Genomic DNA, 26,393 nt, shown 5'->3' with positions numbered 1-26,393 from the left:
AAAAAGTTTGTTATTTTTTAAGGGCATTTCCGATCGCTTTTAAGCCGTGGTGGATCGTGAGATTCACATAAGGTGGTGTACAATATTGTACTAATAATTTAAATCCGGGCCCTATCAGGTGGATGTAAGCGCATGGTTTGATTGGGCATAGCCGTTTTCGACCAAAAACGTACCCTTCCCTTTTCGGCCGATTCACTTTTCGACCAAATTTAAAAAAAACGGCAATTCCCTTTTCGACTAAAATCGTACCCTTCCCTTTTCGGCCGATTCACTTTTCGACCAAATTTAAAAAACATCGATTCCCTTTTCGACATTAATATGTCATAATGCGTATAATATTTTATAAAAAATACAACAACAAAATTATACAATACAAAAAGTTTAATATAGGTGTTATATTTTATGTTATAGGTACATATTGAAAATTATTAAAACCTATATATATATAATTGTTGTCATTAATCATTTGATCGGTGATCGTCGACTGTGATGGTTACTACCATAATATATAGTTATATCAGTATATTATGTAGTATGTACCTGATAGACTGATCATTGTACGTATTGTAGAGAGTCACTATCTTTTATAGCCAAGATAAAATATCAATAACTGATTAAATTCTCTCGTTACTTGTTTAATTTTTGTAAAACCGATGCTCGTGCAATAATACTTTAGTGTCTGTGCGTGTATCATACTCGTTGCATCGGTTTTATAGTTTTCAACGTTCAAAATTATTATATTTTACTTAATATGGCTGAATTTATCGAAAGTAATCGTGGTAAACCGTTATTAGTTTTAGATTGTTATAAATTTAGTATCGGATCAGTGAACAAAAAAACTAATTCAACACGTTGGCGATGTATTCGAAGAGATTGTGATGCTAAAGTGTTTACAGTAAATAAAATTGTCGTACAAGACCATCGTGAAAATTTATCACACAGACATAAGCCATATGATCGGAATACAATATCGAGGCAAATTGTTAGCTCAGCGTGCAAGCGGAAAGCAGTCGACGCACCCTCAGTTAGACCGAAAACAATTATCTTGAAAGAAGTTGGTGAAAATATTGAGTCTTCACAATTTACTACAACGGACATTAAAAGAATAAGGAAAAATGTATACGACGCTCGGCGCAAAGTATTGCCATCGTGTCCCACAAGTTTAGAAGAAGTTCATTCATCGTTGGAAAAAATGGACATAAAAACTAAACAAGGTGAGCCTTTTTTACTAGTGAACGATACAGAGAAAAACATAATTATATTTTCGTGTACCTCGAACATTTTATTCTTAAAAGAAATCGAGACATTATATATGGACGGGACATTTAAATATTCGGCTCGTTTTTTTACACAAATGTTCACTATCCATGGTCTTAAAAACGGAAACTATATTCCATTAATATTTTGTTTACTTCCAAACAAGACTACCGAAACTTACATTCATGCATTTCACTTGATATTACAGAAATGCACTTCTTTAGGTGTAACATTATTGCCTCAGTATGTAACGACAGATTATGAAAAAGCAATAATTAACGCAGTCCATGAAATTTGGCCACAAACTCAAATTATTGGGTGTAGGTTCCACTTAACCCAAGCTTGGTATCGCCAAATCCAAAAAGTAGGACTGGCTACTGAATATCAAGACCGATCTTCAGAAATTGGATTATGGTTGCGCCACACTTTTGGATTGCTTTTTCTAGAACCAAATAATGTTTTAGATTGTTTTCTTCAAAACTTTATGGCTGATCGTCCTATAGATGATAAAGTTATCAAATATGCAGACTATCTCATTGACAACTATTTAACAGACGATTGTGACTATCCTCCAGAAATATGGGCATCAGCAAGTTCTAGTTTACAACGCACGACTAATAACTGTGAATCCTTCCATGCAAATTTCAATCGAAGCTTTTATAAAGAATCTCCATCCATATTTAATTTGCTTGCGGTTTTAATTGATGAGGTACAAACTGAAATTTATATAAAACTTAGAAGTGTTCACTTGCCAAACCGTACTCAAGATCGATCAATCAGAGAGAGAAAATCCAAAAATGAAAAATATATATCAGATTATCAAAACGGACAACTTGACAGGTACCTACAGTATATAATTTATTAAAATAGCTATGCGTTTTTATTTCTTAATAGTAAATATATCACTAAAATATTTTTAGGTATGATTTTGTTAAGTTGGTTTCAAACAATTATTTCAAACAAATGTCATGAAAAGCGCTAACAAAACTCAGACGACGACAGAACACAATATTATATTGACCTTATATCATTTTTTTTTATATAATATATCTTATATTTTTAATAATATTTGCCATTATTTTACAACAATTATAGTTATTTTAAGTATAAACTAAACTCTAAAGTATATTATTATAGTAATTATTATTATTAATATTTGCTATTATATAACAACAACTACTCGTATATTAGTTTATTTCTTAATATTATATTATACTTAATAATTATTGACAAAAATTGTATATTATTATGTTATTCTTTTTATGCAACTTATATTTTAAAATTATGATTGCCATAATTTTACAAAAATTATATATCAATTATTTTCTTTATTTTACATATCATATTACAAAACTTTTTGTTTTGGTCGAAAAGAGAATTGGCGTTTTTTTAAAATTTGGTCGAAAAGTGAATCGGCCGAAAAGGGAAGGGTACGATTTTAGTCGAAAAGGGAATTGCCGTTTTTTTTAAATTTGGTCGAAAAGTGAATCGGCCGAAAAGGGAAGGGTACGTTTTTGGTCGAAAACGGTCTCGCCCGTTTGATTTATATCTCTGGTTCACCTGCGAAATGGACAAAACGAATTTATACAATTACACAAAATAAATTGTTTTGTCCTTGAATAATCTTAGAGAAAAATTCATCCATAAAAATACTACAGAGGATAATATTGTTGAGGGTATTACAGTATGGCACAACGATTTGTCGAAGTATATTGTCTCAAAACAATTTACAAATACTTATTTTAATTTTAAAGTCTATTACAAATTAATACCATTTAAAAAGGTTACACGAAACCCTCAAATATATTATCCTCTATACATTTTGTAAATGGTGATTTTATTCCGGGATTACTCAAGTCATATAAAACGATTTTACGTGAAAGTGTCTTAAACATAATATGGCACGTGGATCTTGAGAGATAAACAAAAAATTGGAGCTGACATCCTCTTAATTATATCATTATTTTGAAATATGAATGTAATTAGCTGCGTATGGTGAAATTCTGTGAAGAGTCAACCAGTAAATCATTTAGATTTAGTATTTGGTGTGATCGTCCGTCGTCAAACATACGTCGACGGACGCGGGTCTCTGTGTTGTTGTTACTTGTTAGTTGTTACTGCTGCAGTGCTGCGCGCGTCGAGCGCCGCGTTAGCTGATCGGCCCACTCCAAATTCCAGCAGACCGCTCCACCCTCCACCCCACAACCATAGTTTTGTAGGTTCTGTCGTGAGCACTAGCTCCACGTCGCGCCGCCATGCCCTTCAGTCGTTTTTGTGCCGCACGTACCGGCGCTTGTCGTCCGTGTTCGTTCTGTCTGCTGACTCTTCACCACCAGCCGAAGGTATGTTCATTTGCTTTATTTCTCATTTTCTAAAGGCGGGTTCCCCCATACACGTTATCTTAAGGGGATTCGATACCGTCATTTTCTGTTTTTGTCTAACACACGCGTGACATAGTAATGTAGACGTGTTTTTTGCCAAATATACCAATTGATCTAATAAAGTGATAAGAATTCTAAAAACATATTTGAATTTGTCGTCAAGTCTACTTGAATTCGACTTTCTCACATTTATGATTTTTTGATTTTAACTTCTCCGAAAATTGAAATACAAAAATTTTTAAATGCTCTTTTTTAATACGACATTTTTTAGGAATTTGGGGGATAATATCAAAAATGTGGGAAAGTCGATTTTAAGTAGACTTAAAGACAAATTCAAATCTGTTTTCAGATTTATTATCACTTCATTAGATCAATTAGTATGTTTGGCAAAAAACACGTCTAAATTACTATGTCATGCGTGTGTTAGATAAAAACAGAAAATGACGGTATCGAATCCCCTTAAGTTCTTAAGGCGGGTTTCCACTATACGCGTATGCCGTGTCCACGAAAAATGTTCAGCTATGCCCGAGAACGTGGAAACGTGGTCAATCGTGTGGTAACTTAACCTAACCATTCGCGGTAAAGGATTTGTACGCTCGCACGTGTTCAGTGGGGTTTCCCGTGTTGAATGGTAAGGCATTAGGTTACCACGCTGTTATTACGTTACTGTGTTGTTGATGGACATGGCTGAACTTTTTTCGTGTACACACAGCTTGGCGGGAACCCGCCGTGAACGTGTCTATTGCTGGAATAGAAACGTAAACGTGGTTTTGTATTTCTTTTCTTTTAAATCGAAGGCGTTGGTACTTTTTCTTTTCTCTCCTGCGTACCTCTGGGATGGACGTTCATAAAATTATTATATTTTATTTTATTGTATTCGAAAAAAATACAAATACCCATTTAAAAAAAATGTATTTATTAGTTTTTGATTACGATTTCCATTTTGTCTCATTAGACAGACATTCTATTACAATTTTTGTTAAGTTGAGTTGATAGAAGAGAGTTAATCACAAAATGAATGATGTTATAACATTAAGTTTTCAGTTTGTAAGCTAAGACTGTTACCTACCTATTTTTTTAAAGTGTAAACTAAGTATAAGTTATTTTAAAATAGGAGACAAAATTAGATCCAACTATAAGTTTATTTATTTAAATTAAATTCATATAGTCATGTGATCATGTACTAAACATGGGCCGGTATTTATGTGTGATTTGAATATTACTAGATGTTATCAAATTTCCCTGCTCAGTGGTTGATTTTCGTTGATAATCAGTTACGCTTCAATCAGTCTGAATTGGAATACAAGGAATACATTTTTTTACCAGATTTAATTTGAAATTAACATAAATTACATAGGTATATCATATATAATTTATTATGAGTCACTATGCTCTCAGAATGCATTCGAGGGCACCAAGGTGCACAGTTTGGGACCCCAATATTTGTCTACGAATGCTACCAGTAAAATACTTTTACATTTTGTAGCCAGAGGCAAGTGCCCATTATGTCCTTCTTAAAATACGCCTCCGGTTATCACTATGTGCATATAAAACAATTCTGTATTCGCTCATTTATTTGGCTACTATGATATTCTTATTGGACTTTTAGAAATTTAAAATATAATTATAGTGAAACGATTTTAAATGGATCCAATTAGACCTTCAAGGGGAAAATCTTGGGGACGTCCTCAAGTATAAACATATCAACCAGGTTTAACAGGTCCATCTGGATTTTCTCAGGTACCATTAGGACTTTCTCAAGGCAGAGGATCTAGACCAATAAATTCTACACAAGCACTGCAAACACCGATTACAGGACCAAGACCAACCACAACACAGCCAATAACTTCTACATAACCACTACAGACGCCAATTACAAGTGTAAACATGCAACGTCCACCTCGTCAAATGCCACCACGAGGTCCTGGTGCCCAACAGCAAAGGGCTCCTAGGCCACATGGACCAAGACCTGTGGTTTCTAGTGAGAAACCTGCAGTTCCTAAACAAAACCCAATGGCGGGAGTAAGCATTTTTTGATAATTCATACTAAACTTACATGTATTAAGTATTTATATGATGCTATGTTTTTTCCTTTCAAGGTGCAACAAGTTACAGAAGGATTTAAAACTTTGGGTACAGGTATATATAATTTATCTCAAATGTATAATATTTTATTCTAAATGATACAACTGACTTGTCTTTATAAAATCAAATAAATTTAAGTATGTGTTAAACTTGGCGGAACACCTAAGACTCTATGTTGCTCCTATTGTAACTCATATTAATTTTAAATTGTATTTATTTTACTTTATATTTGTTACAACTTCCTTAGGAGCAGATGTTCCAGCAACACAAATAGGGCGTGGAGCTGTCAGAGGTCGAAGACAACTTGATCTTGAACATTTTAGGACACCAAGACCTCAATCTTCATTGGGAACAGTTGGAAAACAGGGTAAAGAATAATTTAAATATTATATATTTTTCTTTATTTTTGAAATATATAATATCTTATTATCTGTATAAAAAACAAATAATTTTAAAACACCAGGGCATGTATTAAGGTTATTATAACACACTGCAAAAAAATACTTATTGTCTATAATCAGATATACTATAAATGTCAATGACATCAATTTGGGAAGTGAGATTTAATAGATTAACTAAATTTACTTGTACTATTTTATAAAATATTATAATATGGGAAATATAGATTGTGTTGCCTACATTTAATTAACCGTGTTTTAGTGTAATTTGAAACCATCTATGCATGTATATTGTCATTTTTGTTTACTAAGTGTTATACTATGTGTTAAAATTTTCCTCAGGAACTTCGGGTCAGCCTGTAAAATTGTTAGCAAATTACTTTCCCATAACATCATACACAAATTGGTGTTTGTACCAATACAGAGTTGACTTCAATCCCGAAGAAGATAAAATAAGTACTAAAAAAGGATTATTAGGTCAGCACCGAGAACGTTTGGGAGGATATTTATTTGATGGGTCAATGTTATTTTCTGGTAGCCGATTTGATCCACCAGTAAGTTGTATGATTTTTTAAATGTGAATTGTGAAAAAGTAGATATTTTTTTATAAACATTAGATGTTTTGTGATTGTCTATGCAACCCGGTATTATAATGTTAATTAATCAATTTTAATATTTTGATTTAGAATTTTGAACTTACTTCTACCCGGCGCTCAGATGATCAAATTGTAGTAATTTCAGTAAAATTCACAAATGTTATTGAGACTGGTGATTATGCCAACATTCAAGTCTTCAATTTACTTTTGCGCAATTGTCTTCGTCATCTGAAACTAACAATGGTTGGAAGAAACTTTTATGATCCAGATGCTAAAGTAAATTTGCAATTTTATAATAATTTTATTTGTAATTTTTCTGAGAACTCCTTAATATTGGTTGTAGATTGATATGGCTCAATATAAGCTTCAACTTTGGCCAGGCTATGAAACGACAATTGGCAGGTATGAAGACAACATTTTACTATGTGCTGAAATTTCAACAAAAGTCATGCGTCAAGAAACTGTATTGGATTTTTTAAATCAGTGTGCTAATGACAGAAACCGAAATAAAGATTGGATGGTAATTTTATTATGATTTTGTTGGATTTCAGCAAAATGAACCTTAAATAAATTTAATAAATACCTATAAAATACCTATAATAAATAATGACTAATGTATTGTATTATTTAGATAAACTTTAAAAGTGGGGTCGTCGGTACTACAGTGATGACTAAATATAACAATGAAACATACAGAATTGATGACATAGATGAAAATTCTGACCCTACCTCCGAATTTACTAAAAAAGATGGATCTAAAATGACGTATATCCAATATTACAAAGAAGTACGTAACTTGTGTTAATTTTCATTATTGTAGATCTTATTTAATATATTGATTACTGTATTAGAAATGGAATTTAACCATTCGTACTGCCAGGCAACCAATGTTAATTTCAAAAAATAAAAGATCCATACGACGATTTGGAGAAGAAGATACATTGGTGTATCTTGTTCCAGAATTATGTGTGATGACTGGTTTAACTGATGCCATGAGGTAATTCTATTAAAATTAACTCCATTTGTTTTACTTTTTAATTAATGCGGACATTTTTGTTTTAATTTATAGAAATAATTTTACGCTTATGAAAGATATGGCCATACATACCCGTGTGAATCCCAAAGAACGCATAGAACGACTAACAAATTTTGCAAATCGTCTTCTTAGAACACCAGACGTAAATAATTTTCATTTTTATGTAGTTTATAAAGGGTCTTGGAGATTTTTTTTTAAATTATTACTACTGATGTAATTTTATGTAGTCTGTAGTTGAATTGAAAAGGTGGAACCTGACATTGAGTAATAAGCTTGTTGAACTAACTGCTCGTACTTTACAACCGGAACCAATTCAGAGTCGTTCTAAAGGATATAATGGTGGTGAAGAAGCAGACTGGACAAAACATTTACGTGCTTTACCAATGTTCACCTCTGCGATTGTGAAGCATTGGGTTATTTTAGCTCCTAAGGACTGTCTTCGAGAAGTTGATGCATTTGCTCAGACTCTGGCAAAGGCTGCACAAGGGATGACATTTACACTACCTAAGCCTGCTATGTAAGTAAAGTTTCCTTTATAATTCCCTATGTAGGGTTTCTGCCATATTGTTTACTCAAACTCACGAGTATAATTTTCAGAGTACCGATGGCTGATGGAAGATCAAATACATTTTTAAACCATTTGGAACAAGTAATCAATGAATCGAATCCAGCTTTGATATTATGTGTTATTCCATCGGCACGTGGTGATATTTATAGTTTGATTAAAAGGAAATTATGTATTGATAGAGCAGGTATATTTATTATTTTAATATTTTTTTTTATATTTTGTGAATTTTTCATTTGTATTTTACGTGTATTCAACTTTATTTTCAGTACCATCGCAAGTAGTACTATTGAAAAATGTGCAAAAAAACAATTTATCTGTGTGCACAAAAATCGCCATTCAAATTAACTGTAAACTTGGAGGTGCCCCTTGGCTAGTTACCATTCCTAAAAAAGTAATTGTTTGATTATATCAAGTTTCATTCAAATTATTTATTATTTATTATTCTTTAAATGAATTATTTTTTAAGGGGATGATGATTGTTGGTTTTGATGTATGTCATGATAGTCAACGGAAAAATATATCATTTGGAGCTTTAGTGTCAACCATGAATGACTCTCATACAAGTTACTTCAGTTGTGTGGAACCTCACGAAAGTGGAGAGGAACTTTCTGTTCATTTTGCAACCGGCATAACTAGTAAGTACTTACAAACTTTTATTGTATTTTGTTCGACAAATGATAAACACCAACAATGAACATGTTTTTAAACGCTTCAAACTATTAATTGTATAATTAATTGGTTGTTGAAAGTTGACTACTGTGACAATTAACCGATTACTGACCTTTTAATTTAAATTCTCTGAAAATTTGCTTTAGGAAAACAAGTATAATTTAGGAACTTGCTATGTATGTAATGAAAGTGTATATTTAAAACAAATATAGGAATAGAAAACTTTAACTAGATAGGTCCTGGATCATTATTTGTCAAATCCTATTGACAAACAAGAATATACCCGTGAACTTCAAGAATAATGTTCCTCTGCTGTTAAATACATTGTTATTATTTTAATTGTTGAACTAATGGTTGTATTTTGTATTTCATATTGGTGATTGTTAGTCATGAAGTTACTTTGATATTAAATTATAACTTTATTTAAAGTGATCACTTAGGATGTGTGTTTGGTGTTGAAATAAGCCAACCAACTTCTCCTGAGTAGTGTAAGGATGAATTCAGCCTTTGTTTTTTAAAACAAAGAGTGATGTGTTGCCTAATAATTTATTAAATTACAATTTACAAAATACTTACATTTAATAGAAGTGAGGTTTATTTTATAAATCTGTTATGATTCAACTTGTATTCCTTCCTGCAGAATTCAAAATTTAAGAAAAATTCTTGGGTGTGAAAATAATTATATATGTCTCCAGATTTTTAAACAATATACTTACTAAAAATTGATGTTGTTATTTTTCAGAGGCCTTGGCCAAGTACAGAGCTAAAAATGGGTCATTACCTACTTCCATTATTGTATACAGAGATGGTGTTGGAGAAGGCCAAATATCACATGTTCATAAGACAGAAGTTAGACTTTTACAGGTATGTTATATTTTAATAAGTTGTTATTTCATATTTGTATATGTTTTTTCTTTACAGACTGCTTGTGAACAAGTTTACGGTCCAAAGTCTGTTCCATTTGCTTTTGTTATAGTTACCAAACGTATTAGTGCAAGATTTTTTGCTCCTACTAATAGAGGCCCTGAAAATCCTCGACCTGGTACAATTATTGATACTGTGGTTACAGACCCGACCAAGTAAGCTAGTGTTATATCGGTTATTTTATTATGAATTCTATATATTGTGATCAATATAACTAAATTCTGTTGTAATTTGTATGGTTAATTGTTAGTTTGTGATGTATTACTTGATATTTGTATGGCAGTGTAGGTAAACAAAGTGTAATGCTCTTAATTGTGAATTTCAGGTATGATTTCTTTTTAGTTTCTCAACATGTAAGACAGGGTACTGTAACTCCTACACATTATCAAGTGATTGAAGACACACTTAGACTTCCTCCCGATATTATGCAAAGACTTACATTCAAGTTGACCCATATGTACTACAATTGGTCGGTTAGTATACTTTTGTGAATAATTTTTTATTTTACCCATTTAATGTTTTTGACATCACGCTTAGGGTACTGTGCGGGTTCCTGCTCCATGTCAGTTGGCACACAAGTTGGCATTCCTCACTGGTCAGACCCTCAGACGTTCTCCACATACAGGATTGGATGAGTTATTATACTTTTTATAATTGTATATTGTGATATGGCCTTTCACATTACTAATTTTATTAACTACTTTTTATGAAGTAATATTTAAATATTTTTATTTTATTGATCTTTTGATAGTGTTTAATGATAGAATAGCCTTTTATTTTTAGTTTAATTACTTGTTTTGTCATATCACTTCTTAATTATTAACTTTAACATTTGACAATTTCATTTTCACTTCCTAAAATAGTTTTAATAATTACAATTGTTATTTTTTCATTATTGAATAAAGTAATGGTTTGAAAATTTCCAATTGAATTTATGGTTTTTTTCCTTTTTAGTGTTCCTGAAAGTTTGGTGAAATTAAACACTTCAGTATTAAGAGGATGTGATATCTGCATGTGTTGTCTCTTTTTTACAAGTGCGTAAAATAACAAATTTTAAGTTCAGCAGAACACGTGTAGCTACGTTAGTTTAAAAATTAGTGTGAATTGACCTCTTCTAAAATCTTATGGTAAGATTATTATCTAGGCAATCTCATAGGTTTTTTATTATATTTTAATATTAACGAGAGTTGTGAGTATTTTAAATTTGTAAATTTTTTATACATCTTAAAATACTTAAAACTCGCTTAAAAATAAAAATATAATAAAAAGACCTATGAGGTTGCCTAGATAATAATCTTGCATTAAGATTTTATTAGAGGTCAATTCACTTTAATTTTTAATTTAACGGAGCTGCTACACGTGTTCTGCTGATGTACAATTTGCTATGTTACACACTTGTAAAACGGAGACAACACATGCGGGTATCACGTCCTCTTAATGTAATGAGTAATGACATTAAACCGTCTCAATTTCTGTACTACAAATTTCCAATTACGGTTTCACCCTTTATGTCTAGCTTAAATTATAGGAGTTGCTAATTATAATACAGAGAAACCTTTATTACTGGATGTATCTATAAAGTATAAAACATAGATATTCTTATTCTTGGTAACACTGGTCATAAGTACACTGCCCGAATAGTTACACGTAGTTACACTATTGGCTTAAGACAATACAGTACCTTTGAATACAGTGGCATTATATGGGTATTCTGGTATAGTTTTGGAATACAAAAGTATAACTTCAGGTTCATGTTTGTAAAGGATTCTATGTTTCTTGGATCACTGGTAAACAGGGCAAATCGCGGAACTGGTGTTCATATGCCAGATCAAATGTCTTCCTTAAGTTGATTTTTAATACATACTTAGTCTAGTACTCGGAGAGAACGTGGTTGATTCTTTTCATCCCTATTTAAGATGGTTACATTATGGAACCTTGGGCGTCATGTGGGAATGTTCAAAACAACTTAATTTTTTTTGTGTACAGCAAATTATAACAAGTATACATATATAACTTGAAATTTAATTGACTGGCTCTTGTTACACTTTCTTCACATTTCGGATATTATTCTTACTAATTTAGTTTGACCATTTATTTATTAATACATTTTATAAGCTCATTTCATAAAATGTTGTTTTTTTCTTGTATACAATTTATTTTGTACTGGTTTAAAACTTGATGTATCATATTTTTTAAAAGTAATTAAAATAATTGAATCAACTTAGTTTACGAGATTACCTATCTGAAATTGTATCAATTATCATTAAAATAGTGTGTAAAAGTAGTTATGAGGACACTACCAGTGCATGTGTTTTCTCAGTCTTACAAATGTATTTGTCGCATCCACTTAGTGTAATCGTATTTTTCATGAAATGGATATCCATTTCATGAACAACGATCATATCGTGTAAGTCAAATTTTAGTTCATGAAATGGACATATATTTTATCCATTTCATGAAATGGAAACTCTTATTTTACACTTTGTGTAATATTTTTAATTAATTACATCAATAGGTAACTTTTTGTGAAATCGAAATAATAACATTGATACGAGTACATTTTATTACATTTATTCATGATTATTATAATTATGTAATATTGTATTATAATTATATTTTATAATAATAATAAATTATATAAATATAAATAGTTATATAATCATTATCGTTGTGAAATCGAAATAATAATATTGATAATTTTATTATCATTTTTATTTATTATATTATAATTTTTATTTTTATTAATAATTTATTATTTATATAAATAATAAATTATTACTTATTTTTACAAATACTAGAGCTATGGCAACGACTGTTACATTTTACCGAAGCTTTAAAACAAGCACAACGTTTTGATTCACATTGGCGTTTACAAATGCAACTTAAAAAACCTTGTCCCCCAGAAATATGAGAAACGGTTTCCCGTAATGTAAGTTCTTTATCATTATTAACTTCGGTAATTTTTAAAAAATTAGATGTCGCGGGTTTTAAACTTGCTGAATTGTACCACCCTTTTACTAAGCCATACTGAGTTCCGAGTTGGTGCAGTTTATGTTCGTTCTGATTGACAATAACTGCAATTACATTGGCAGGATCTGACGGTCCTCGATCTACTTTAGGTACTGTTATTAAGACGCAATCACCAATTTGTAAATCAGGAACCCTTGTTTGGCTGACCTAAAGACAATGATATTACAATGATTTTAAATAAAAAATAGATTAAATAGGTACAATGATTTAAAAAGATACCTTTAACATGATTTCAGCTGCTTTTTCTTGTCCTTGATATCCAAGTTGACGTTGTTTGTTTATTTTTTCACTAGTTTTACATAAATCACAAATAATAGTTCCGGCAAATTCGACCTCAGTTAACATTTCTGTATTACAAATACTACAATATGATGTAATCTGTTCTTTTTCATGTTCTGGTTGAATATTATTTAAAATTTCTTCAAGATGTTCTTCAGTGGTTAGTTTTTTTATTATTTCTGATGGAATATTTGATGATGACAATCCAATTTTCGGGTCACATCCAAATAATGCTTTATACGGCGATCGTCCTATTATTCGATGGAAAGACGAATTTTTTTGAAACTGTACAAATTGTAATCCAACCGACCATTTTTTAGATTGGTTATCCTTCATCCAAGCACGAATCATATTCTCAATGTCTTGATTACTTCTTTCAACACTTCCCTGACTTTGGGGATGACGTGGTCGGCCGTGGACTATCGTACATTGTGGCCACAGATCCTTTAATTCCTTAATAATGGAGTTAACAAATTCTCGTCCATTATCACTCTGAAGTATTTTAGGGGCTCCAAATGTAAGAAAAATAGTGAGTAATTTGTTTGCCACTTCTATAGCTCGTTTGCTTTCAAGAGGATGCAATAATAAAAATTTTGTATTGTGGTCCTGATAATTCATGATCCATTTATATTTACCATCAGGTGTTGACTGGAAATCGACTAAATCGACTTGGCCTCTTTCATTGAAATCTTTAGTTACAATTGGTTTGATAACTAGTTTCCGATTTGCTCCTTGCTTGGAATTACATATTGCACATACAGACAAAAACTTTTCTATTGCTGGTCTTGGAATTTTGTATTTATGACCCATTGACATACGTAATTTAACAATTCCACCATGTCCCGTTTTAATGTGAAAATCCTTAATACGATCGTACAACTCTTCGTATGGTACAACGTACCTGTTAAAATAATTAAATTAACAATACAGAATACAAATTATAAAAAAACAAATCAAAAATTACCTTATGTCTTCATCTTCATCAGTTTTTTTATAAATCAAAAACTTTTGATCTGTAACGCACAGGACATCATATGTTTTGATAAGATAATAATCTCGCCTCTCTTTTTTACCACTATAAAATAATGTAAATTCCAAATTATAAAGAAATATTGTTTAAATATTAATGGTTAAACACACAACTTTATAAAACAGATGCTGTTATTAATTATTTTTATATATACAATTAACAATAAAATATATTTTTAATTATTATTAAAATTATTTTTATAGTTGCTTTATAGTTATGCTTTTAATGATATTATTATTTTAAAGTGAGTTACAGCTATGTGAAATATTACAACTTTAAAATGTTCATAACTCACTTTAAAATAATAATATCATTAAAAGCATATGTCTTTGTCTAGATAATATTCTTACCTTTAAATTTGATCATAGGTAAATGTACTCTAATATTAAAGCTAACATCACAAAATGTATTCTACTGAATGAAAATTTGTTATAATGTACGTTAGTAAGACAGAGACCTCTTAATTCCAAATAACATAAAACAAAATAGTTTTTTGAAATACAAGCCCTGATGGCTGATTGTTATAATTTTATTTGAAGTTTAAATATTTTGTATATTTTAACAATTACTTACATTTTTATTTTGGCCGCTAATATTTCTTCAATTATTAATTGAACCTCATTTTTGGTGGGTGGTTTTTTCCCGGGTTTGCCTACATAGTAGGCATTTAATTTTTCATAATATTCAGCAAATGAATCAAATTCCATTTTATAAATTGTATTCCTTGTAATGAACGTTAATATACGGCTCGCATCAAGTCAGAGAACGTACTATATAAAAATAAAAATAAAAACTTTCCAGAGTGCTATTACACTCATACAATTGATGCGATTATTTATCGATAACAGGTGTCGATAACATATTACTTATTAGTATAGTACAGTAAGTTCTACAATACCTATTTAGTATCTTAATGCTTACAATTTAAAGATACTAGATTCGTGTACTCGTATCAATGTTATTATTTCGATTTCACAAAAAGTTACCTATTGATGTAATTAATTAAAAATATTACACAAAGTGTAAAATAAGAGTTTCCATTTCATGAAATGGATAAAATATATGTCCATTTCATGAACTAAAATTTGACTTACACGATATGATCGTTGTTCATGAAATGGATATCCATTTCATGAAAAATACGATTACACTAAGTGGATGCGACATATTCATAGCAAAATCTGTTTTGCACAGGATATAATCACTTGAGCCGTAATTCTAGCTAAGCAACTAAATTTTCGAAGGATAAAGAGGTGAACATATACTATGCAACAACTTCATTGTTTTTATGATTTAACATCTGAAAAAAGTTATTCAAATTTGAAAAACTCAAAAATTATGAATTTGTTTGTTATACTTCTTTCAGATGGATACAACACTTGGTTGTGGTGTCCTCTTTAGAAAGCATAAGATTTTATTAAAATAGTATAACATTTTGAAAGAAAAAAATTACAAAAGTAAATATTGGTGGTCAGTATTTATTTACACATACTAGAAAAGTCATCAGAAGCTCTATCTATTTGCTTCAATGCTACTGTTTTTAAATAAATTTAAAAAAAGATTTACATAATTTATGTTATATTAACTATAACTAAGATGTGGTTATTAACAAACAGTTCCTGATCCTTAAGTGGCTACTTACAATACATAGGCTGATTCACCGTTTACCAGCTTTACTTCTTACAAAACACAATAATTTGATGAAATAATTATGGTATATAGTAAATTGAAATTGAATGAACTTTAGAAACCTTATTTCAAACCTGGAATTTCAGGAAGTATTTTCATCATAGGTGGCATGTAATTCTGTAACTTGTGCCATGTAACCAAGTGGTCGGATACAGAGTTTTAATTTTTCTGATTTCCGGAAAGGTATACATTTTGTTATTTTATATTGTTACATGTTATGCATTCACTATATTAATGATTTGATATTTTGTTGTATATCACAATCACCAACATGCCTACCCTTCATGACGGGGAACTTTTAAGATTAGTAGTACTTAGTTTGTCCTTGTAGTTGTTGTCATGTATTCCCAGTGACAAAGACAGGTTAAGAATTCTATATGTGAACAGGTTAGCACCCATAAAATAATCGCTCAAGACCAGGATACTGGAGTAACCACATTTGGGTTTTATGATAACGTGCGTAGATGATGAGAGTTTAAGCAAGTATTCATATATTTTCAGGTATTCTTATATCTTCACAGATGATTTTGTTTTTCTGATTTATTGTAATAATTAATATCATGAATAAGATTTTTCATGGTGTTAGGTTTTCAAAGGCTGTTGATGTCCATTACAGCGACTTAAACCTGCTTCCATTTATCCCTATTTTGTGATTTTCTTGTATTCCAATCTGGCAATCGCTTTCACCTTTTTTTTATCCATTTTTGTTGTGATCTTCTTAGTTGTCTTTTTCAATAAGTCCTCTATTTTGGACAGCTTTCATTTAACCGTCTCCATATGTGACTAGCCCACGCAATTCTTCTATATTGCAATACTGCTACTATGTCTAGATCTTTGTTTAGCTGTTGTAGTTCTATATTGCATCTTACTTCACAGTGTTGGCTCATTATACTATAATCATTCATCTTGGTGTGTCATAAATGTTCAATTTTGGTTCGATAATTCTGGTTTAACTAAATACCTTACAAGCATCTATGTTAGTCTACCTTAGTATAGCTACAAATGGAAGAAATCAAGGAATGTAAATAATCTACTATTAAGTGAATGCAGGATCGTCTACATTTATTTGCAAGGCCCAGAGCATAACTCTTAACAAGCTCTATAGAATATGTGATGTTTTCCACTCTAAGGCAATTACACTCTCGTTACCTCTCCCAAAAAAATGTAAACATAATTAAAGTATTTTTCCTAGTACCTAACCTAACCATTTTAAATATTTATATTTTCATTAATTTGTTGTATATTTTTGTAATACATTATATAATACATTAACATATCCTGTTAGGTATTGTAGAGATCAACAAATATGTCAATATCAAGTCCAATTTGTCTGCTATTCATGTTCAATTGATATCATTGCTCAATTTTTTGGTTTTTCTCGATTTGTTGAAGTTCTTATGTACTTTTATTTATAAACTTTTATTCAGAAAATGATCTAAGCTGTTGCTATTGTAATTGGTATTTGTAAAAATGAATGTCTGTCTGTTCCTTTATGCCAGTCTCAACGGTTGGACCGATTTTAATGAAATATTTTGTGTGTGTTTAGATAGATATAGATCCCACCTGGGAAGGTGCTCATACAGTGATTTTGAGATTTACATGTGAAATAATATGTGGTATTGTGGTTCATTCACTCTACTACAATATAACATATATAACATGTGTTCTGTATACATAGGTTGTTAAAAATGTATTGTTCAGTTAAAAAACATCAATCTTAGGTATTATATATGACATGTATACACAAATAAATACATAAAACTGTACAAATAATAAATCAATAAGTCAATAAGTCAAAAAAAAATATAAAGTAGTACCTATAATAATAAAACAAAAGTGTGGTAATATAATGGTAAAAAAATTATTTATAAAATTGCTTGGGCTTATATTTTTTAGCAAATATGATTGGAATCACTTCCATATTTATTATTTGTCTATTGGGAGGCAACTAGTATGCTAGAACCTTTTTGTTTACTGTACAATTCAGTGTAGGCAACTTGTACATAGTTGGTAGTCAATTTGTACAACATTTTACTTACTTTTTGATTTTGGGAGGCACAGTGTGCTTTCAAATTAAATTATATACAATTAGCCCTCCGCACCGGACCGAAAATCGAACCCACATCTCTCACTTGCTGGGCATTTGCTTTTTCAGTGAGCTGCCCTATAGCATAGACTTAAGATGCTATTTCCCCAACGTTTTTGTTGATTAATGTACTATTTTAATTTTGTTTGTGAGTAAAAGTGTTTGACATTTAATACTTAATTCCACATAAGTTTTATTTCAAAAAATAGGGAATTTCCAAAAAAACATGGTTACAATTTGTTTTATAAGTAGGTATCCAAAGTTTAAATTTTGACTTAACATTTTTCATAATGCTTATAATCTATATTAACATTTTTTTTTGTGCTTAACAAATAGTAAAATTGAACATTATAATTTGTCTTTAAAAACAAAAATTCAATGAAAATACATACATTTTCACCGAATGTTTGTATTAGAATTTTCTAGATATACGGTACAATTTAACAAAATATTTTGGCTCTTTTTCAACTATAGACATAAGAAATTCATTTTTTTTAAAATTTAATTAATGAAAAATTCTTTGCAATGTAGAACAGTTTGCAAATTTTAATATTCATTAAAATGCAATGCAAGTATGCAACACACGCATTATGCTGTCTCCATTTTTCAAATGTACAACATTCAGCAAATTTCTATTCAGAAGAACCAATTTTGTGCTTACACTTTTACAATAGATTGAACTGTTATCAAATTTAAATATAAGAACTAAATTTGTGTTGTTCCGTTGATTTATGTACAATATTTTAATGTTAAAGCAAGTTTATTTTTGTTAAGGACTTGACTAAACACCTGACATAACTATTTATCTTGATTCTTATTTATTACTTGCCAATATGTCAGATTTGATTCTTTGACTTTATATCTATTTATTGCTGTATATTACGAATCATATAATAAAAATATATTGTTTAAATGTCACAATATACATCTAAATATTTGGCATAATTTTTTAATAGGAAGTAAATCATATTTTATTTTGGGTTCGTAAATGGGCTTTTAAAGTTTTCAACAAATTCGATTTTGTTTTTATGGTGGAACTCAAATCTAATCACTGTATATACCATTAAAGTTTCACCAAATGTTGAACATGAACCTAACCATGCATGTTACAATTTTCGAAAATAAAAATAATATTATATCGAATCTTTTTAAGGTATTTAGAAGTATGAGCAACCTTGAATATTTAAAACTTTTTTAAAATTTTTGACGGTCAATAATTTTATGCTCTTGTTATTTTTAAAACCTTGAAAGTTTAATAAATTAAAGTTAATACAAGGTTTCTCATGAGTTGTTATTTGTGTAATTATTAATGTAAAAAGAAAGTTGAGCGTAAGTCCATAATATTGGTATTGCCCTATTATGAAATTAATTTTAAGGACTTTTCTATGTTTGTATGTGGGTTTTTAATGATAGTATAATTTTTTAGCAAGTTTTGCGTACATAATATAGCGCAATTAAAAAATAATAATTACTCATTTAAAAGTTGAATTTTCGTAAAAACCCACATACAAACACAAATTAAGTTCAAATCCTTAAGTTGCATAGTAGGTCAAATTATTTTAATTTTTAAACTAACAAAGCTAAACTATAATTATGGCAGTGCGAAAATTAGGTAAGTTACGCACTTGTAAGATGGTGTCAATAGGTATGATTGTACCGTCCTATTCAGTGATAAATCATATATGACTTGGGAAATATATTATCAAGAGACTCTGGAAAATGGTCATTTTAAGTCGGACCATTTAAGACGAGTTCAACTAAGCTATTAGAAGACTAATATTTGGCGAGGAAAGCAGCGTCTAAGAAGTTCTAAAAAAAGTAGTATTCATGTCTGGGCCCTATTTATTTTGAATATGCCGTCAATTTATTTTGTTATTATAAATCAACGAGTATCCATCACATCCAATGCTATGTTTATTTTGTTATAGGCTTATTTTTTAAACATTTTTAGTATATTAATTAATTTCAGTTTTTTTATATTCAATTTAATATGATTTTTGCTGAATTCTTACCAATCGCATTTGTAGTGGTAATATTTTTTTGGGTAATTTTGTTATTGAAAAAACAAGATGATTCTGATGGTCTGTCATCAAAACAGCCCTCAGTGCCAGTGAAATTTGAGCGGTTGTCAACGTTAGATCAATTGAATCTTTTACTCAACAACCTGGAAGAGCTTGAACAGCAAGACCTCATCCCGTGTAAAACAAAACTGAAAACAGTAGCCGACCGTATCAAAAATGTGAACGGACTTCGGATAAAATCTGAACTCTTATACAAAGATGAACTGATGCAATACGAGGTTGCTATCGATTGGATTAAGTCACCTGCTGAGTTTCGAAACAGGTAGGCCGTAATGATATACTCTAGCGGTTCTCAAACTGTGTTCTGCGGAGCCCTGGGATTCCGCGAGAGTAATCTAGGGGCTCCGCTAAGTATGAGAACCGCTGATATACTCTAACATAAATAATAATTTGAAACGGAGCCGTAAAAAGAGTCACCTCAAGTATGGCCGAAATTATTGCTAAATGACGTATGTGAATTAAAACTAGTCATGTTAAGGGATTGGAATTTTTGTAATTTTTAAACTAAATGGATTACAATATTTAAACTTTTAAGGCTGAAAATAAAAAATATGGTTTGGGTCATGTACGGATGGCATAAGCCATAAATTATCATATTCAGCAGACGTATGATAGAGTTGGAATATTTTTTCCAAATAAAAATTATGATGAGTGGTATTACTATTATAATGGGTAGTATTGACTAGAAATCCTATATTCATGAGGTCCCTTTATTCGATTTACATCTGGAGAATTGGATTAATTGTTACAGGTGCGGACCACCCAACTTCTTTCCTGCGTACTCTCCCTTGACGGAGAGTGACATGGAACGATTAGCCGAGTTGGCTTTGCCACCGGTTGACTTTACCAGAACGCCAGTCGGACCATCGCGGTGGTCAGTTGCTAGCGGTGAATCGCCACTTCCGCCAGTGGACCAATTTGTGGCAAATATTGTTTGCTTAATGATAGACATTTTGGATATGGTATGGAAAATGAAATCCAAAGTGAGTTCATGGCCTTACACAGAACACTTTGCTGAACACGGTGGATTGATAGATTTTCTGCGCCGTGCTATTGTCGTTAGCGCTGAAGAAGATATGGACGGGAACAAAACGATATTCATTTTGGATATTATGGTACCAGCTAGTGTGACCCTAGACCGTATTCCCGAAGTTAATGCCACCGGGCTACCGATAAGACCACTGAGGGGACTCTGCTGCACTCCGGTGAAGTACACGGAATCGAATGCATAAATTGTTGTGGACAAATTGTGGGAGGAAACGTCTTGTACACAAAATCAATCGACAGACATTTTTTAATAAATTGATAGGTATATTATGTAATTATATACTTTACCAAAAATTATTTAACTAAAAATGAGCTTACCTTAATAGAAATTTAAAATTCAGTTTGTTAGAGTATAGTTTAAAAAACAAGTGTCACTGTTGCACTGTATATATGACTCATTGCCCTTCCACAAGTTAAGTTTAGTTCTTCAGTGATGTCTAGTGGAGCAAAACGTTTACGAGGTTATAGGTATAACAAGTGTAACTTTTATGTTAATATTTAAGATAAACTAATCATATTTTACCATCTTAGTAAAAGGTCTGAGACCCAGGCATTTTTATTTCTAACTTTTAAAAACTATTACCTATATCAGTGCACATTTAATATTATTATCCTTTCTTCAAGTTTTACATTTCTGACTCACTCATTTTATAATGTTTCAGATTCAATGTCCAGTATTTTTAATATTCTAAGAAATGTGTTAGTGTTCTTGATAGGTACTTTTATTTAAACTAATCCCTCAAAGATCGGCTTACTACGATTTTTCTGTAAATTGTTACTATAAAAATATAATATCATATAGTTTACTAATTATGTTTGTTTATTTGAACTTTGGAGTCTGCAGCGGGTGCCACTCTTACTGGAATACTACAGCATTTATTTTTAGTATCACGAGTACTTTACTCTCTTAGTATGATCATGCGTGATTTAAATTAATATTATATGTGTTAAGTTCTTCCGGGAAAATAACGTAAAAAATCAGCCCTACACGCCGCACCCACGTCTCTCATTTGTCGGATGTTTGCTCTTCCGTTAATCTACCAGATAGCAGAATAAAATAGAATAGAAGATACTATTTCCCCAAAGTTAAAATGTCTCATGTTACTCATATCAATCAAAAGAGGAAAATTTAAAATTTGAAACATGCATCATTCCACTAATACCTCTTTTATTAAACAGGAAATCTCAAATAAAAGATTTGTCACAAAAAACATAATGACTGTAACTCACAAATAACCAATACTCCCTAATGCTCTTTTTTATTGATATCGATCCAAGTCCATCAAATTCCGATATTTTCAAACTAAGTTTATTGTGTTACATTAAAATTAAGTTGAAATTTCCCATCCTAAAGAAGAAATTCCGCAATGCTACGGCTGTCAGATGTATGACCACTGTATGTGCCACTTGTGGCTATTGTAATCACTCCCCTTTTGCTGTGGTGATGCATGAGTCAACAACTTGTACCAAGGATCGCAGCTTCCCGGCAACATCTGCTCTATGTAGTGGAAATCACCCGGCCAACTGTAGAGGTTCTCAATCTCACCTGGATCTTAAAAAATGATTAGTATCGAACCCTTCTAAAAATATCTTGAATAAAAGTTCCCTTCCATGTCATCCACGTGGATTTCAACCTACGCACCAATCTTACGCACAAAATGTTCGACCATTAAATCAAGATTCATCTTCTCACACTCAAGACATCAGCTTAAACAAAAACCAAATATCACTGCACTACTCTCCTCATTTATAAATTAATTTAAAGCATTAATAAACTCACTTAGATCACTTCTCACTATGGCCATCGACAAACTCTTAAATAACGCCAACAAATAACATGAATCACTGTCCGTATTCTTATGGAACTCTAACGGCATCCAACAACATTTATTTTTATTTTATCTATTTAATTAATTACAGGCCCAATATAATTCTCAAAAATATATATAGTTAGCCTAAGTCGGTGTTACACTTACCCAACTTTACAAGTAGCAATGATAGTGAAAATGACATGCAGTAGCATGTGTGATACAAATGATACAATAAGTAATAGTAAAGATAATACAAATACAAAAGTACATGTTAATATGGTATTAGATATTAAGATATATACTTAAGTAATTAGGTAAGTACATAATAACAATAAAAACAATATTTATTAATATCTATTAAACAAGTGAGGGTGCTTATTGCCAAGGCTCATCATCCTATCAATAGGTTGGTTTTGCGGTAATTAGTATTGTGTGAAGTGATGGCCAAGGGAGCGTACGACCTAGTTTGACGGGATGGAACTTTAAAACGAACTTGAGCGAGTAGGGTATGAGCATCAATATATCCATGAATTAATATGTGTACAAACAGTAAGTTAGCCTCAACTCTTCTATTGGCTAAAGACACGAGACCGAAATTGTAGTAAGACTGATTAATTTTCAGAATAAATGCTGATGAACTTAAAAATCTTCTCTGGATACGTTCTATAAGAGAAGAATCCATTTTCGTACAGGGGTTACATAGTACTAACTCTAGAAAGAAGGGATCTAACAAGAGAACATTAAATATACGCATGAGTGAAGCATACAATTTGAACTCTTTAGCTAAGTGTAGCATAAAACCAAGTGTATTTGGAGTTTTACAACACATTGCTGCAATATGTTGATGAAAGCTGAGCTTAGAGCCGAGTATGACACCTAAATCTTTTTTCGTGGTTTCATCGATTCAATGATTGAGTTATTTCTTAAGAATGAAATAGTGTAGCAATTATCAGTATTAAACTGCAATCTAATAGAATTGAACCAGGAAACCATGAAATTAAGCGCTCTTTGTAAAGAATGGCAGTCACTTAAAGTGTCAACAAGACCTAAGATCTTAAGGTCATCTGATAACATAAGGAGTTTGGTGTATAGTATCACCTTTTTTAGACCATGTATAAATAGTGAAAAAATGATAGTGGGCATATGGTCTCTTTACCGAACACCCGAGGGAATTTCGACAGCATTGGATGTATGCCCAAGCTTAAATGAACTTCAAGTAGTTCAAAAAAAAAGTTTTAATAACACTTATTTCGGAAACACGCCTAACTAAAACCTCTACACTCAAGATATTGGAATTCAATATTATGAAAGCTGACCATCCAGATGGTACAGCACACAGGTGCTGCACTCTTCATCTCAATAAAATTGATCATTAAACTCTTTCACCATAACTTGGTACAAATATTCAAGCAGCAAGCAAATCGATAAAAATAAACTCCTTAAATATCTCCATTCATCTTTCCATGATATTTTCCTCCAGGAAGACTTTTAGTTACCCTTAGCTTCACCCATATTATCTTCGCTGACATCAATGCTAAATACCAAACTTGGAGTCGTTCCACGTACATCCAGGGGGGTCGAGCCCTAGAAAATTCCATCAATCATCTCAAGATAATAGAGATAATAGTAGAGTCCTACTCTCCAACCTATTGGCCATCACAAATCAACCGTCATCCTGACACCCTTCACTTCTTTATCACCAATCTTCCATCAGTTTTCCACTGAAATTGTAAACCTAAATGACCCAGCTTCTAATCATACACCTGTATTGCTCTTAACCGGAGCCTAACTCTCTTCGAAGAACACAATTAGTAAAATTTCTGAGCAGTTGAAGAAGAATCATCTTCGTGGACCGTAGCCCGAAAGATGGGTTGTTCACTGATAACAAATTTTTGCACAAAAGTTTTTGCACGGGTGAGAGCCACTTTGACAACACCTAGCTTCCTTTCCTTTTTAACTCTATTAAAATGTTAAATTCCTCTTCGCTATGCATCGTATTGCCTGATATATGAATATATAAACACCGAACCAACAAATGAAAAATCGTCTATGAATATAGAAGATACAACAAAGAAAATGATTTAAGACTAAGGGAAGACACTAAAAATTCAAATCTGAATTATGGAATAAATAATAAATTGAAACATAAATAATAATACAGATGATAATATTAATAATCAGTTTGATTTTTGTCCACGCATGAAAAGTATAAGCTGACGATTTCAGATACTAATTGCAAAATAAAAATATATACACTAGATCAATTTCATACGACGGAAAATAATAAGAGTTCATTAATCCTGAAATGAATTAATAGAAATATATGTAATCTAATAAATTGAACATTGCAAAGGTCATAAAATGCACGAACAATAATAGGCCGCGATGCACAGTCACCAAATACTACGTAGCGCTGACACTCACACGCCGACCTGTGTGAATTGTGTGTATATATTAAGTATAGCTACTCTAAAGAAGTGGACTGGGTCGCAGAGGAAGACTAGAGAGTGCTAGTGTGCGATGGGCGTGTAAGTGTGTTTATGTGTGTGTGTTTGCTTGAAAACTAAAACAATGCCTTAGGTAAGTTTGAGTTGCTGTATAATAGAATACATTTGGAATAATACACAATATATAGAAAGAAGTCGCAGCAATATACAATTTAAGCCCCACAATAATAGATAAATGGCCCTTCTGGCCCAACAGGAAAAACTAAAAAGGTATAATATATAATGTATGATGTATAATAATAATATAAACGAAATATATAAAATAACTCACAATATGTAGTCGGTGCAAGGCTGGCCAGCTTGCTACCTGTGCCTAAAGCAAATAATTTTCGCACACACAAAATATAATAATAATAAAAATGGCGATTCGCGCCTACACAATATAATAAATAAACACACAATTAATTTTAAAATAATGTAATAAAATGATGTTTCATGACTTCATGTACTATAATATTTATTAATTATTATTATGGCTGTTTATTATTTTTGTCATTCGAACTCATTTATCTACATTTATATTTTGTATGTATATTATTTAGTTTTAGTAAAAAATGAATGTGTAATAATAATGTGCAGCCACCAGACGGTAGTATATTACAGTATAACACTATTACGAAAATTAATTTTTAATTTCTTATTTTTATTAATTAAATTTTTTTTGGGGATTGGGACGACCTCCGAGCTTAATTTTGATGGGAGGCTACTGGGAAAATCCTGATTTTCCTATGAGCCTATCCGTCCATGCATACCTATCATCTTTAACTGGTTGGTAGAAATAGATGTTGTTGATTTATTACAAATTCAAAAAGAATAATCAACTGGAAATATTAGGTACTCAGATATCAAGTTTTAAAATAATGTCAATTATATTATACGAAGGTATATTATTTTAGCATTAGTCAAATGAATCATTCAT

The 26,393-nt window shown here is 31.1% G+C and overlaps 4 protein-coding genes across 6 annotated transcripts; 3 read left to right on the top strand and 1 right to left on the bottom strand.

Annotated features, from left to right (window-relative positions):
* The first annotated feature begins 161 nt into the window (after positions 1-161).
* LOC111030932 lies at positions 162-2,250 on the top strand. Its single transcript, XM_022310667.1, has 2 exons — positions 162-2,097; positions 2,178-2,250. Exons 1-2 carry the CDS (start codon positions 752-754, stop codon positions 2,227-2,229), a joined length of 1,398 nt encoding a protein of 465 aa, XP_022166359.1. The 5' UTR covers positions 162-751; the 3' UTR covers positions 2,230-2,250.
* A 1,230-nt stretch (positions 2,251-3,480) lies between these two features.
* LOC111030933 (piwi-like protein Siwi) lies at positions 3,481-10,840 on the top strand. Of its 3 annotated transcripts, none has more exons than XM_022310670.1 (18): positions 3,481-3,599; positions 5,379-5,660; positions 5,738-5,777; positions 5,977-6,090; positions 6,464-6,675; positions 6,808-6,993; positions 7,061-7,237; positions 7,349-7,504; positions 7,569-7,714; positions 7,787-7,895; positions 7,981-8,270; positions 8,351-8,505; positions 8,588-8,712; positions 8,788-8,956; positions 9,733-9,854; positions 9,912-10,069; positions 10,240-10,387; positions 10,452-10,568. In XM_022310670.1, exons 2-18 carry the CDS (start codon positions 5,526-5,528, stop codon positions 10,566-10,568), a joined length of 2,559 nt encoding a protein of 852 aa, XP_022166362.1. In that variant the 5' UTR covers positions 3,481-3,599; positions 5,379-5,525. The 3 variants fall into 3 exon arrangements, with proteins under 3 accessions (XP_022166362.1, XP_022166360.1, XP_022166361.1); XM_022310668.1 differs by having other exon boundaries at positions 5,971-6,090; XM_022310669.1 differs by lacking the exon at positions 3,481-3,599 and having other exon boundaries at positions 5,526-5,660; positions 5,971-6,090; positions 10,452-10,840.
* A 1,825-nt stretch (positions 10,841-12,665) lies between these two features.
* Positions 12,666-15,410, bottom strand: LOC111030929 (KRAB-A domain-containing protein 2-like). The gene is made up of 4 exons (XM_022310663.1): positions 14,827-15,410; positions 14,188-14,298; positions 13,164-14,124; positions 12,666-13,091 (listed from the first exon to the last, which is right to left on the bottom strand). The coding sequence occupies exons 1-4, from the start codon at positions 14,958-14,960 to the stop codon at positions 12,690-12,692; spliced, it is 1,608 nt and encodes a 535-aa protein (XP_022166355.1). The 5' UTR covers positions 14,961-15,410; the 3' UTR covers positions 12,666-12,689.
* A 4,608-nt stretch (positions 15,411-20,018) lies between these two features.
* Positions 20,019-21,341, top strand: LOC111030925. Its single transcript, XM_022310659.1, has 2 exons — positions 20,019-20,371; positions 20,861-21,341. The coding sequence occupies exons 1-2, from the start codon at positions 20,019-20,021 to the stop codon at positions 21,339-21,341; spliced, it is 834 nt and encodes a 277-aa protein (XP_022166351.1).
* The last annotated feature ends 5,052 nt before the right edge of the window (positions 21,342-26,393 follow it).

The sequence above is a fragment of the Myzus persicae genome, unplaced genomic scaffold, assembly GCF_001856785.1.
Source record: "Myzus persicae strain clone G006 unplaced genomic scaffold, MPER_G0061.0, whole genome shotgun sequence".
NCBI classification, from domain to species: Eukaryota; Metazoa; Arthropoda; class Insecta; order Hemiptera; family Aphididae; genus Myzus; species Myzus persicae.
This window is presented reverse-complemented; position numbering and strand designations above follow the sequence as displayed.

Bases quoted from the DNA above. Each gene is read 5' to 3' on its own strand.
- LOC111030929 (XM_022310663.1), bottom strand. From the start codon at position 14,960: ATGGAATTTGATTCATTTGCTGAATATTATGAAAAATTAAATGCCTAC. The intron at 14,299-14,826 runs GTAAGTAATTGT...ATTATTTTATAG, and splicing joins TTAGCGGCCAAAATAAAAAT to TGGTAAAAAAGAGAGGCGAG. The intron at 13,092-13,163 runs GTATCTTTTTAA...CATTGTCTTTAG, and splicing joins CAGCTGAAATCATGTTAAAG to GTCAGCCAAACAAGGGTTCC.
- LOC111030925 (XM_022310659.1), top strand. From the start codon at position 20,019: ATGATTTTTGCTGAATTCTTACCAATCGCATTTGTAGTGGTAATATTT. The intron at 20,372-20,860 runs GTAGGCCGTAAT...TAATTGTTACAG, and splicing joins CCTGCTGAGTTTCGAAACAG to GTGCGGACCACCCAACTTCT.
- LOC111030933 (XM_022310669.1), top strand. From the start codon at position 5,526: ATGCAACGTCCACCTCGTCAAATGCCACCACGAGGTCCTGGTGCCCAA. The intron at 6,676-6,807 runs GTAAGTTGTATG...ATTTTGATTTAG, and splicing joins GTAGCCGATTTGATCCACCA to AATTTTGAACTTACTTCTAC. The intron at 7,715-7,786 runs GTAATTCTATTA...TTTAATTTATAG, and splicing joins GGTTTAACTGATGCCATGAG to AAATAATTTTACGCTTATGA.
- LOC111030932 (XM_022310667.1), top strand. From the start codon at position 752: ATGGCTGAATTTATCGAAAGTAATCGTGGTAAACCGTTATTAGTTTTA. The intron at 2,098-2,177 runs GTACCTACAGTA...AAATATTTTTAG, and splicing joins CAAAACGGACAACTTGACAG to GTATGATTTTGTTAAGTTGG.